This window comes from Bos javanicus, chromosome 5 (genome assembly GCF_032452875.1).
Source record: "Bos javanicus breed banteng chromosome 5, ARS-OSU_banteng_1.0, whole genome shotgun sequence".
NCBI lineage: Eukaryota > Metazoa > Chordata > Mammalia > Artiodactyla > Bovidae > Bos > Bos javanicus.
In genome coordinates, this window is record NC_083872.1 from 113,428,774 (window position 1) to 113,442,723 (window position 13,950).

General features: G+C 42.8%; 1 protein-coding gene across 2 annotated transcripts in view; it reads left to right on the plus strand.

The window, feature by feature from the left end:
* The first annotated feature begins 1,776 nt into the window (after positions 1-1,776).
* The window catches only part of WBP2NL (WBP2 N-terminal like), a 30,196-nt gene continuing 18,022 nt past the window's right edge, over positions 1,777-13,950 (plus strand). Inside the window, exons 1-4 of one of the 2 annotated variants that reach the window (XM_061418702.1) lie at positions 1,777-2,346; positions 11,092-11,200; positions 11,776-11,917; positions 12,074-12,166. In XM_061418702.1, coding sequence (XP_061274686.1) covers positions 2,285-2,346; positions 11,092-11,200; positions 11,776-11,917; positions 12,074-12,166 — 406 coding nt within the window. In that variant the 5' untranslated portion in view covers positions 1,777-2,284. Of the gene's footprint in view, positions 2,347-2,373; positions 3,535-11,091; positions 11,201-11,775; positions 11,918-12,073; positions 12,167-13,950 lie in introns of those variants that run through there. The other variant, XM_061418703.1, reaches the window with a different exon arrangement.

A 13,950-nucleotide genomic window follows, 5' to 3' on the forward strand; every position in this document is an offset into this window, starting at 1 on the left:
TCGCCAGGCATTATTCCCTGGAGTTTTGTATCCAAAATAAGTTATAGATCTTTCACACGACCTTGAGGGATGTGGTACTCTATGTAGCCTGTCTCCTCCAATGGAAACAATGCTTATTTTCATTCAGTTAATTTCCGAGCTTTCCCTCCTCCTTTTTCCAAAGGCATAAAACCAAAACTGTGAGAGGAGTGGATCCATCTTGCTAGAAACCTATTTCGCACTGAAGACTTTTTAAGAGTTAAGAATTTAAAGCACTAGCTTTTCTCTTATCTTTTTTGAACTTAAGTCAGTCTTTCCTGTCTATGAGGTTTACACTGTCTTCTATAGCCAGCAAATAACACAACTCTACCTGCACATCATTTCTCTGAATTTGAATGTGACAACCATATGCAATTGTGTTTGGGTCCTCAACGTTCTGTATGATGATCTCAAGGTATAAATGAATGGTGGGGGTCAAGACTAGAGGAAGTGAGGTCAGTGGGCCCTTGGGGTCATTCAAATTAAATGATGAAGGCCAGAAATGGAGCCACAAGGAGAAGGAAGAAAGAGAAGATTTGAGAGACAGTTGGGCTTCCCTGGTGGCTCAGAAGGTAAAACATCTGCCTGCAATGCAGGAGACCTGGGTTTGATCCCTGGGTCAGGAAGATGCCCTGGAGAAGTAAATGGCAACCCACTCCACTACTCTTGCCTGGAAAATCCCATGGACAGAGAAGCCTGGTAGACTACAGTCCATGGGATCACAAAGAGTCAGACACGAACGAGAGACTTCACTTTCTTTCTTTTCTTAGCAAACATAAAATATTACAGCTGAAAGAAACCTAAGAGTTCTTCTAGTTCTTTCTTCAAACAGATAAGGAAACAAGTCTAGGAAGCATGATCATCTTGCCCAAAGTTATACACTTAGTTAACAATGGGGGACAGGACCTAGAGAGCAATGTGTGATGTTTGTTCCACTGCTTCACACCATTCCTGTGGTAGTCATACTTAAAAATATATGTATACACATATATTGGAGAAGGAAATGGCAACCCACTCCAGTACTCTTGCCTGGAAAATCCCATGGACAGAGAAGCATGGTAGACTACAGTCCATGGGATCACAAAGAGTCGGACACGACTGAGCGACTTCACTTCACTTATACACATATATATTTCTGAAATCAGGATACATCTTACAACAGATGTCAGTGGATTTAGCAGCTTTTCCCCCTTAGAGTTACACTTTAAAATGGTGCATTTTATAACTTGTTTAGTTGCTAAGTTGTATCTGACTCATCATGACCCCATGGACTGTAGCCCACCAGGCTCCTCTGTCCGGGAGATTTCCCAGGCAAGAGTACTCAAGTGGGTTGCCATTTCCTTCTCCAGGGGATCTTCCTGACCCAGCGATCAAACCAGTGTCTCCTGCTTGGTAGGCAGTCTTTACCTCTGAACCACCTGGGAAGCCCCTATTTTATAACTGACAACATCTTAAATTTGATGAAATATATGGTAGGTAATCCAGATGTTAACATCCTTTTGTTGGAAGACCTCTGGTGCTATTGGTGAAGTTCAAGGAAATAACAAACAACATTTTAGTCTTAAAAGCAACTCTGATAAAATGTATCACCTGATCCTCACAATCACCCTTTGGAGGAGGCAGGGCAGGTATGATGGGAGACACAGAGACAAAAGGCTCTCTCCATCTTGGAGCTGGAACGGACTCACTCAGGGCCGAAATCCCCCCTTGGATTTCCTCACCCAGCTCTTGCACCATTTCCTGGACGTTGCCTCATAAAAAATCGGCTCTGATTTCAGTCTTTCTCTGGGGGAAGAGAGTTCTGCTCTTCCTCAGAAGTGAGGAATCATTTCGAACTCTTTCTCCAAAGGGCAACAGTTTTCTGACCTGGGTCAGGAAGGGCGTATGAAAATCCCGCTTTTAATTTTGATTCCTGACAGGACAATTCAAGTCCATACTCGTGGGCAGCTGGGCAGCTAGGCAGGGGCGATAGAGCAGCGGCCAAGACTGCGTCTGGCTATGGCGATCACCGCCTCATCCCTTACTCCTCGGCGCTCTGGGGGCGGAGCCAACCCCCTGGACCCGCCTGCTTTCCCCTCAGGGCTGTCTCAACCTTGACTCTGCCGGGTCCTCTGACCGAGGCCCCTCACGTGACCAGCTGCCTCATTCACTCACTCCGGGTCCTTGCGCCATAATCTCTGCCCTCCCCTTCAGAACCGCACCCAACAGCTTGGCGCAGGCCCCGCCCCTTCCCATCTGCGGGGCGGCAGGAGGGGGCCTGGGCAGGATGGCAGTGAACCAGAGCCACACCGAGAGCCGTCGTGGGGCCCTCATCCCCTCTGGCGAAAGGTGCCTGGAAGGAAGCCTGTGGAGCTGTCGGAGGGGGGGGAGAGGCCAGGAGAATTGGCGGCGCACAAACTCTCAGCCAATCAGAGACTTTCCCGCCTTTTTTGAGCTCACGGCAAGCGTAGCTCTTCCCCGACCGTTAGGGCCGGCGCTGCCTCGCGGGTGTTCTGGATGTGAATGTGGTGGAGGCGGGAATAGGAGTGTGACGGGCACGTGCGCAGAGAGTGAGCCGTGTGCTGCCTCAGAAAAAAGTTGAAGTGCAGTGGCAGGAAAGGGAAGTCACACCGACCCTCGGGGTGGCATGCGGTGCCGTTAGGAGTGTGCTACCTTTGTAGAGTGAGGGCAACAAGGTCCCAGGCTTCTGGGAGGTAGAAAAGGCACGAGTGTGGCTCTTTCTAGAAAGATCCTGAACTGTCCAGGGCCTCTCTTCCCCCTCAGAACTTCAAAAAGCTCTCTCTCTTCTTCGCCCCCAACCAAGGAGATGGCTGGTCTTAACTTTTTTTGTAAAGATGGGGACCAAAAGAAGACACTTCTGGGAAGAGTGATGTTCTCTCACCTCCCATGGCCGCCCTGGGGTTTGCACCCATGGCTTTGTGGTGCTAGCAGTGCCTGCCGCTCACCCGTTTCCTCCAGCCTCTGTCAGGTTCGGCTCAGAGTTGCCCATTTTTACTTCCCTACCCAATACCTCGGCCCCTGCTTCACTCCCCTCCTCCATCCCCTGCCCAGGCTGTTAAGAGTCCTGTTCGAACTCCCCAGCAGTTCTTGAATATGTTCCTCTCTCTGCTCAGATTTGCCCTCATTTTCCTTTGCTCTCACCTAGCTGTGAGACTCTGAAGCCCAATGCAGTGCTCAGGTGAGGCAAAACACACCCAGATTGCTTTGAATGCATCTCTCAGGAAGATCCTTTAAGTACATCAGTACATCATGCTGATGTCCAGATCTGTTTTTTCTGTGCTTCCTTCTCCAGAATATTTTCTTGACAGATTTATACGCTCTGTCAAGGCTGTATGTCCTCCCTTGGTCCTAGAGGACCGCTGCTCTTTTGTTCAGTTTTCCCAGTAGTGAGATGATTGCCCACCTTGCTGACGCCCTGCATGCTGGCCTGGAGAACTGAGACCTGTGTGCCTGTGGCTCTGTGCCTGGAAGCCACTTCTAATCTGGTGTTTGGATGTCTTCTCAGCTGGGCTACAGGTTTGTCTCTCTGCTTTTCTGTTTGTGCCCTGGAGGCAAGGAATGAAGTGTGGTCTTAAAAAAATTATAGCAAATATTGATTTTATGTGAATTATCTTTGTGGAGTCCTTTCTGTGCTCTCCAATGGTTGGCCTTATTAGGGCACTGTTCTAAGGGCTTTACGTTTATAACTGCTCTATCTGCAATGAGGATCAGTACTATTTTCCTCATTTCACAGGTGGAAAAAGTGAAACAAAAAGTAATTTGCTTAAAATCATATGGTCAGGCATGTGGGACAGCTCTGAATTTTGGTAGTGTGTATTCATGTTTCTACGCTGGCTGCCCCTCGAAGAGGAGGAGGACTATGTCTCTTTTTTCTCCTCTGCAAGCAAAGCTCTGTCAGGACTCTACCTTTTGGGATAGAAACTGCTTTAGAGAAATAGCTTGAGAGGAAGAAGATTGGTTATATTTTGACTTCTCCTGACTATTCACAATACTCAGTTAAGAAATTCATCACAGCTTGGCTGTGTTGTGTGGAGATTTTTTCTGATCCCAGCTGAAAAGTCATAAATGTATGAGCCAGACTGTACTGGTAAAATGGACTGCAAGGAGATCCAACCAGTCCATCCTAATGGAGATCAGTTCTGGGCGTTCAGGACTGATGCTAAAGCTGAAACTCTAGTACTTTGGCCAACTCATGCGAAGAGTTGACTCATTGGAAAAGACTCTGATGCTGGGAGGGATTGGGGACGGAAGATGAGATGGCTGGATGGCATCAACGACTCGATGGATGTGAGTTTGAGTGAACTCCAGGAGTTTGTGATGGACAGGGAGGCCTGGCGTGCTGCAATTCATGGGGTCGCAAAGAGTCCGACACGACTGAATGACTGAACTGTACTGGTAAAAAGGAAGATACTGACTGAGTTTTGTTTTTTAAAAAAATTCATATTCTAAAATGTGCAGGTAATGCCATGTAGAAAAATTGGGAAACATTTAATTACTCCAAATTCTTACATTAAGTGCTTTTTATATTTTGATATGTATTCTTTTGCACGTCCCCCTGTGGAAATACACACACCTTCCCCTATCAGACTGCTTTGTAATTTTCCTCATTTACCGATGTATTGAGAATGCTTTGCAGTATTGACATCTATTAATACATCATTATTTTCGATGTCTGGTACTCCCATATGCAGACATTTTTGCTCAAGCCACTATCTGGGATAAGTCTGGTTTTAATTTGTCATTGCTATAAACATTGCCACAGTGAATTTCTTAAAGATTTATTTTTGTTCACCTATCAAAATGTTTCTTTCAGACATATTCCTGAAAGTGAAATTGTGGGGTGAGAAGACATAAACTTTAAGAAAAATATTTATTTGTTATTTATTTAAATATTTATTTGCATTTATTTGGCTGTGCTGAGTCTTGATTTTGGCACACAAACCTTTGTTGTGGCCTGTGGGATCTTTAGTTCTGGTGTGCAGGATCTAGCTCCTGGACCAGGAATTGAACCCAGGCCTCCTGCATTGGGAGCTCGAAGTCTTAACTGCTGGATCACCAGGGAAGTCCCCAGAGGACATAGACTTAAAAAAAAATTTTATATATTTATAATATAAAAATAAAAATCCTAGTAAAAATATTTTAAAATATTACACATATTTTATATTTAACATATTTATAAATGGAAATATATTTATTGCAAAATCCCCCTACAGTTTCAGTTGCAGTTCAGTCACTCAGTTGTATCTGACTCTTTGCAATCCCATGAACCACAGCACGCCAGGCCTCCCTGTCCATCACCAACTCCCGGAGTTCACCCAGACCCATGTCCATTGAGTCGATGATGCCATCCAACCATCTCATCCTCTGTCATCCCCTTCTCCTCCTGCCCTCAATCTTTCCCAGCATCAGGGTCTTTTCAAATGAGTCAGCTCTTCGCATGAGGTGGCCAAAGTATTGGAGTTTCAGCTTCAGCATCAGTCCTTCCAATGAATATTCAGGACTGATCTTCTTTAGGATGGATTGGTTAGATCTCCTTGCAGTCCAAGGGACTCTCAAGAGTCTTCTCCAACACCACAGTTGAAAAGCATCAATTCTTCGGTGCTCAGCTTTCTTTACAGTCCAATTTTCACATCCATACATGACCACTGGAAAAATCCCCCTACAGAATTGTATCAATTTACATTCTTTTTAATACTTTGTGTCCAATTTCACCTTGCCAACACTAAATGTTAACCTTTGATAGCTCTGCCAGCCTGATAGGAAAGGAAAGGAAAGTGAAGTCGCTCAGTCGTGTCCGACTCTTTGCGACTCCATGGACTGTAGCTTACCAGGCTCCTCCATCCATCGAATTTTCCAAGCAAGAGTACTGGAGTGGGTTTCCATTTCCTTCTCCAGAAGATCTTCCTGACTCAGGGATCGAACCCAGGTCTCCCGAGTTGCAGGCAGACACTTACCATCCGAGCCACCAGGGAAGCTAGTCTGATAATGGAATCCAAATAATGAAATCTTTTTTAAAAGTTTTATTTCTAATGAAATTATTTTTGTCTTACAGTTATCGACTATATATGTATTTGGTGAATTTTCTTGGTTCATAAATATCCTCCACTTTTTGGCTAATTTGTTCATCGTTTTTGTGTGGTAAAAACACATAACAAAATTTAATATCTTAGCCATTAAAAAATAAAAATTGTATATAATGTATATAACAATAATGTAATGTACACAGTGAAATGATTATTGCAGTCAAGTTAGTTAACATTTCATTTCCTCAAATAATTATATTTTTATTTTAGTGTGATGAAAGTACTTCAAATCTACTCTCTTAGCATATTTCCAGTGTTCAATACAGTATTATTAAATATAGTCTTCACGCCTGCATATTAGATCTCTAGACTTATTCATCTTCAGTTCAGTTGAGTTCCTCAGTCGTTTCCGACTCTTTGCAGCCCCATGGACTGCAACACACCAGGCTTCCCTGACCATCAGCAACTCCCAGAGCTTGCTCAAACTCATGTCCATCGAGTTGGTGATGCCATCCAATCATCTCATCCTCTGTTGACCCCTTGTCATGCTGCCTTCAATCTTTCCCAGCATCAGGGTCTTTTCCAGTGAGTCAGTTCTTTGCATCAGGTGGCCAAATTATTGGAGCTTCAGCTTCAGCATCAGTCCTTCCAATGAATATGCAGGACTTATTTCCTTTAGGATTGACTAGTTTGATCTCCTTGCAGTCCAAGGGACTCTCAACAGTCTTCTCCAACACCACAGTTCAAAAGCATCAATTCTTCTGCATTCAGCTTTCTTTATGGTCCAAGTCTCACATCCATACATGACTACTGGAAAAACCATAGCTTTGAATAGATGGACCTTTGTTGGCAAAGTAATGTCTCTGCTTTTCAATATGCTGTCTAGATTGGTCATAGCTTTTCTTCCAAGGAGCAAGCGTCTTTTAATTTCATGGCTGCAGTCACCATCTGCAGTGATTTTGGAGACCAAGAAAATAAAGTCTGTCACTGTTTCCATTGTTTCCCCATCTATTTGCCATGAAGTGATGGGACCGTTTACCATGATCTTTGTTTTTTGAATGTTGAGTTTCAAGCCATCTTTTTCACTCTCCTCTTTCACTTTCACCAAGAGGCTGTTCAGTTCCTCTTCACTTTCTGCCATAAGGGTGTTGTCATCTGCATGTCTGAGGTTATTGATATTTTTCCCAGCAGTCTTGATTCCAGCTTGTGCTTCATCTAGCCCGGCATTTTGCATGATGTATTCTGCATATAAGTTAAATAAGTGGAGTGACAATATACAGCCTTGACATACTCCTTTCCCAATTTGGAACCAGTCCGTTATTCCATGTCCGGTTCTAACTATTGCTTCTTGGCCTGCATACAGATTTCTCAAGAGGCAGGTCAGGTGGTCTGGTATTCCCATCTCTTTCAGAATTTTCCACAGTTTGTTGTGATCCACACAATCAAGGTTTTGGCATAGTCAATAAAGCAGAAGTAGATGGTTTTCTGGAACTCTCTTGCTTTTTCCATGATCCAGCAGATGTTGGCAATTTGATTTCTGGTTCCTCTGCCTTTTCTAAACCCAGCTTGAACATCTGGAAGTTCTTGGTTCAGGTACTGTTGAAGCTTCACTTGGAGAATTTTGAGCATTACTTTGCTAGCGTGTGAGATGAGTGCAATTGTGCAGTAGTTTGAGCATTCTTTGGCATTGCCTTTCTTTGGGATTGGAATGAAAACTGACCTTTTCGAGTCCTGTGGTCACTGCTGAGTTTTCCAAACTTGCTGGCATATTGAGTGCAGCACTTTCACAGCATCATCTTTTAGGATTTGAAATAGCTGACCTGGAATTCCATCACCTCCACTAGCTTGTTCGTAGTGATGCTTCTTAAGGCCCATTGGATTTTGCACTCCAGGATGTCTGGCTCTACGTGACTGATCACACCATCGTGGTTATCTGGGTCATTCAGATCTTTTTTGTATAGTTCTCATGCGTATTCTTGCCACCTCCTCTTAATATCTTCTGCTTCTGTTAAGCCCATACCATTTCTGTCCTTTATTGTGCCCATTTTTGCATGAAATTTTCCCTTGGTTTCTTTGATTTTCTTGAAGAAATCTCTAGTCTTTCCCAGTCTATTGGTTTCATCTGTTTCTTTGCATTAATCACTTAGGAAAGTGTTCTTACTTCTCCTTGCTATTGTTTGGAACTCTGCATTCAGATGGGTGTATCTTTCCTTTTCTCCTTTACCTTTCTCTTCTCTTCTTTTCTCAGCTGTTTGTAAGGCCCCCTCAGACAACCATTTTGCCTTTTTGCATTTCTTCTTCTTGGGGATAGTTTTGGTCACCGCCTCCTATACAATGTTACGAACTTCCATCCATAGTTCTTCAGGCAGTCTATCAAGATTTAGTCCCTTGAATCTATTTGTCACTTCCACCATATAATCATAAGGGATTTGATTTAGGTCATACCTGAATGGTCTAGTAGTTTTCCCTACTTTCTTCAATTTACTCATCTTACATAACTTTAAATTTGTATCCTTGCCTAACATTTCCCCACTTCCCTCATCCCCTCAATCCCCAATAACTACTGTTATACTCTTTGCTTCTATGAATTTGATTTTGTTTTAGATTCCACATGTGGGTGAAATCATATAATTGTCTTTGTCTCTGCTATTGCACTTAGCATAATGTCCTCAAGGTTCACCCATGTTGTGGCATGTGACAATATTCCTTCCTTTTTAAGCCTGAATAATATTCCATTGTACGTATATACCACATTTTGTTTCTCCATTCACTGATAGACTTTTAGATTGCTTCCTCCTCTTGGCTATTATGAATATGAGTGCACAAATATCTTTTTGAGATCTTGTTTTCAGTTCTTTTTGATATATACCCAGAAGTGGGATTGCTGGATCATGGAGTAATTCTATTTTTAATTTTTGAGGCAACTCCATACTGTTCCATAGTGCCTGAACCACTTTACAGTCCCACCAAGAGTGCACAGAATCTTCAACCTGTCAGTATTCTAGGCCACAAACACCTAGGATATCTTTTTCAATAGTAGTCATCCTAACAGGTGTGAGGTGAATCTCATTTGTGGTTTTGATTTGCATTTCTCTGATGATTAATAATGTTGAGCATCTTCTCATATTTTTTGCTATTTATATATTATTTTGGAGAAATGTCTATTTAAATCCTCTGTCCATTAAAAAAATTTTTTTTTCTTTTAAACTTTTTATTTTGTATTGAGGTATAACTGATTAACAATGTGATAGTTTCAGGTGAACAGCAAAAAGACTCAGTCATGCATATACATGTATCCATTCTCCCCCAAACTCCTCTCCCATCCAGGCTACCACCTAACACTGAGCAGAGTTCCATGTACTATACAGTAGGTCCTTGTTGGTTATCCCTTTGTCCATTTTTAAATTACATTTGTTGTTGTTGAGTTGTAGGAGTTCTTTATATATCCTAGATGGGCTGTGTGTGTGTGTGTGTGTGTGTGTGTGTGTGTGTGTGAGCCAGTCTTTGTCACTCAGTCAGGCAGTGTAAAACTGTCTTAATTTTTACTTCCTGGTTGGGCAGAGCCTCATTGTCAACCAGAGGTAACAGTTCTAGAGCCTTCTCAGGTTTCTTCTGAGCATGAACCCAGCCCTGATATGTGAAAGCACCCAGTCTGTGATGCTTTCTAGATTCCCATGAACATGTCAGAGGTTTTCAAAGCCTTTATTCCTCAAAGCATCTCATTCTCCAGTCTTTTCTTCCTGTTTTTTAAGTTTTTTATTGTTTGCCCCCCAAAATCATCTTTTGCCCCACTTAACTGCTCTCACACATTTTGAAATGTTGTTTAACAAATGTGCCCTGGGTAGCTGCCTTAATCCTGAGAGAATTCTGAGCTAGTCCTCCAGGGAACTCCTGGACAGGTCAAAACAGAAAACCATAGTAAGGTCTGTTCTCCTCCCCTCACCCCAGTACTTTGTACTTATACTGAGAATGTGGGTTGTTGTTTTCAGAGCTGTGCCAAGCTAGGGAGTGGAGGAGTACTGGGGTAAGTTAAAGTGCACAAAGCTATTATTGACGCTCTTATTTTTTTTCTTGATTAAACATTCCCCTAGTTGCTATAAGCTTTTGATTAGATTCTAGAGTTCTAGACTGGCTTTTAGAGTTTCCTATTCCACTATTGTTGCTGACATCCATTTTTTCATAGTCTCTTAAGAAGCGCTTTTTAGCCATATACTATCACCCTAATTCCAGTTCTTATTACCTCATATCAGGACTATGTTAGTTCTTAAATGGATCCCTCTGACATATCACCATTTCCTTGATCATGTGACCTACCTGCTGAGACAGCGGCAGGTCACAGTTCTGCCTTGCCTGTTGAATGATGTGAATCAGCTCAAATTTCAACTTTTCTATAAAATCATTCCTAATTACTTCTACCAAGAGCTGATCTCTACCTGCCATGATATTTTGTTCCACTTATGTGATGCATATCATGTTTTTCTTGCATTATTACTTATATTCATGTTTTCATTCATTCTTTCTTTCAATAAATATTAATAGCATATGTATATGTATGTATGTATGTGTGTGTGTGTATATATATATATAAAAAACTAAGAAAGGGAAAAAAGACCCAGGAGGATTCTGTAAGCGTAGGATGGGTCCAGGTTTTTTGGGTTAGGAGTGAAGGGAGAACATGGCAGACATGTCAGAGGATCCTGTAGCACACTTCATATGTCTCACCTTCTTTACCAGAGTCCAAGAAACAGTTTCATTAACACCGTGCTTTATATAACATGCACAAGAAGTATAAGAATTAGTGGACTTTAAGAATAGAATTAGGTTTGCTAAGAAAGAAAAAAAAAAGAACCCAGTGATAAAGAGGAAGACGAGTAAGTGTGAGTTGTCAGAGAATAAGATCATTTCAATTCCTTTCTATTTTAATAGAATAGCAGCAGCACCAGTAGAAGCCAATAACCTCCCTCCAGGCTAGAAACTGCCCCGAGAGCTTTGTCTGTGTCTTTTTGCATGACTCCTGAGCTGTGTGCTGTCCGCCCTTTCTTGTCTGCAGTGTCTTGAAGCAGTGTGAGGATGTGGACCTCTGCTTCCTGCAGAAACCAGTGGAATCCTATCTCTTTAATGGCACAAAGAAAGGAACGTTGTTTCTCACTTCATACCGGGTAATTTCTCTCTCTTTAATCTAATTTATTTCTCGTTTTTTTTCACTGTGCTGGGTCTTCACTGCTATGCCCAGGCTTTTTCTAGTTGTGGTGAGTGGGAGTTACTCTGTAGGTGCAGTGCTCGGGCTTCTCATTGCAGTGGCTTCTCTTGTTCAGGAGCGCAGGCTCTAGGGCATTCAGGCTCAGGAGTTGTGGCACACAGGCTTAGTTGCCCTGTGGCATGTGGAATCTTCTTGGACTAGGAATCGAACCCATGTCCCCTGCGTTGGCAGGCAGATTCCTAACCATTGAACCACCAGGAAAGTCCCATACCAGGTAATTTCTGCTTCTCCTTTGATCTAATTAACTTGACATTTATTTCCCTTAAAAGGGAGAGAGGTTAAACCTTGACTTTCAGAATGTTTTGAACCATTTCCACTTGGAGATTTTCCTTGTTGAAGAGTGATGGAAGAAAATCGGTGATGTTTCTCAATTAGGCCAGGATGCCAAAGCAGCCTTGACTTTAGAATTGTTCTTCTATGTCTCAACCCACGGACGAATTGCATTCCTTTCCCAAAGTTTCTTTCCTTTCTTAGGTGGTCTTCGTGACTTCACACTTAGTCAATGACCCCATGCTTTCTTTTATGATGCCGTTTGGCCTGATGAGTGACTGCACCATTGAACAACCAATTTTTGCCCCCAACTACATTAAAGGAACCATTCAGGCAGCTCCAGGTGGTAAGTGTCCCCCTCAGAAATGTATTTTTTCTCAAAAGCTTACAGAAAGTTTAAGATTCAGACTTCAGTGGGTGGTGCCTCTCTCCATGTTTTTGGCAGTGCTTCTGTTACCAGCGTGCCAGCCTCTTAGTGAGCGTCTGCCATTTCTCCCTCCAGGTGGCTGGGAAGGACAAGCTGTTTTTAAGTTATCCTTCAGGAAAGGAGGTGCCATCGAATTTGCCCAACTGATGGTAAAAGCTGCCTCTGCTGGTGAGTGATGCTGATAAAGATATCAGGCGCTTTGGGGTTTGGGGACCTGTTTAATTGGAATAGGACGGTTAACTAGAGAAGACTTCTGGCCTCTGTGGTCAGGACGTTGATATTTGCCCATATTGTTGTTGTTTAGTCGCTAAGCTGTGTCCGACTTTTTTCAGCCTCATGTATGGTGTAGCCTGCCAGGCTCCTCTATCCATGGGATTTCCCAGGCAAGAATACTAAAGCAGGTTGCCATTTCCTTCTCCAGATTTCACATGTATTCAGTGGGTATTTCCTGAGCCTACTGACTATGTACCAAGTACCCTACTACATGCTAGGAACATAAGGTTTAGTCCTTCCTTAAACTGAAGGAGTTCACAATCTAGTGGGAATTTACAGTCAGACACCCGAATGATTTTACCTGATAGTCTCTTGTCCATTTAAGTGGCTGTATCATTGAGTACTCTTGTTTTTGGTAGAGTTACCATGGCTCTTATTCCTCTGGTGTACCTTCTTGTCTTCTCTCTGGCTATAGCTTTGCTCTTCTTGGGTTTAATTCTCATTTTTCATGGGACTAAAGCATGGGAAGAGATCATGTCAGGTCCTGCAGCACTGATCTAACAGGTGTACCAGAGAACTCTTTCAAACTTAGAATACAAGTAATCTTTTAATTCAATGTAGCTTCACTTTATATCCCTCACTCTCTCAGTTTTTGTATTCCAGTCCAACTGGACTTCTTTGCACCTTGCTCTCCCATCTCTGAGCCTTCAGGCTATTTGCTCTGTCTGGAATGCTCTTCCTCTTTCTCCCTTGCTTTCCACCACCAACTCCAATCTAGTTAAGATGCACATGGTCTAGTGGAAATAGACATATGCAAGAATAATACATTATCCTATCTTATGGTGGGGCTTCCCTAGTGGCTCAGAGGTAAAGAATCCGCTTGCAATGCAGGAAATACAGAAGTGGATTTTATCCCAGGGCTGGGAAGATCCCCTGGAGAAGGAAATGGCAACCCACTCCAGTCTCTTGCCTTGGAAATCCCATGGACTGAGGAACTTGGAGGGCTACAGTCCATGGGGTCACAAAGAGTAGGACAGAACTGAGCACATCCCACCCAGTTAAGATAATGCTAGCTATTGGAACAGATAAACCCCAAATTATCCGTGACTTAAGATAATGGTGGAGAAGGAAATGACAACCCATTCCAGTATTCTTGCCTGGGAAATCCTATGGACAGAGGAGCCTGGTTGGCTACAGTCCACGGGGTGGCAAAAAATCAGACATAACTAAGCGACTAAACAAACAACAACAAGGTAATGGATGTTACTGCTTATATAAAGGCCAGTTGAGAACTTCTCTGACAGTTCAGTGGTTAAAATTTCCCCTTTCATCGCAGACAGTGTGAGTTCTATCCCTAGTCCGGAGCTCAGACCCCACATGCCTCAGGGCCAAAAAAGCAAAGCATAAAACAGAAGCAGTATTACAACAAATTCAATAAAGACTTTAAAAATGGCTCACATCAAAATAAATCTTAAAAGAGGCCAATCAGCAGGGGTTAAAGGCACCTCTATTCCACACAGCCCTTCAGGGACCCAGGGTAGTAGAGTCTCATCATTAACACATAGCTTCCACAGCCTCTTTGGGTGGTCAGCAGAGTGAGGAAGAGAGTAAAGATCTCACTTTGGATGTTTTCATTGGCCAGGCATGGAAGCTGTGTACATTGTTTCTGGTCATATGCCATAGGGCAGAAATTAGTGTGGCAGGTTGACAATGGCTCTGAAAATATAATCCTCAGAATC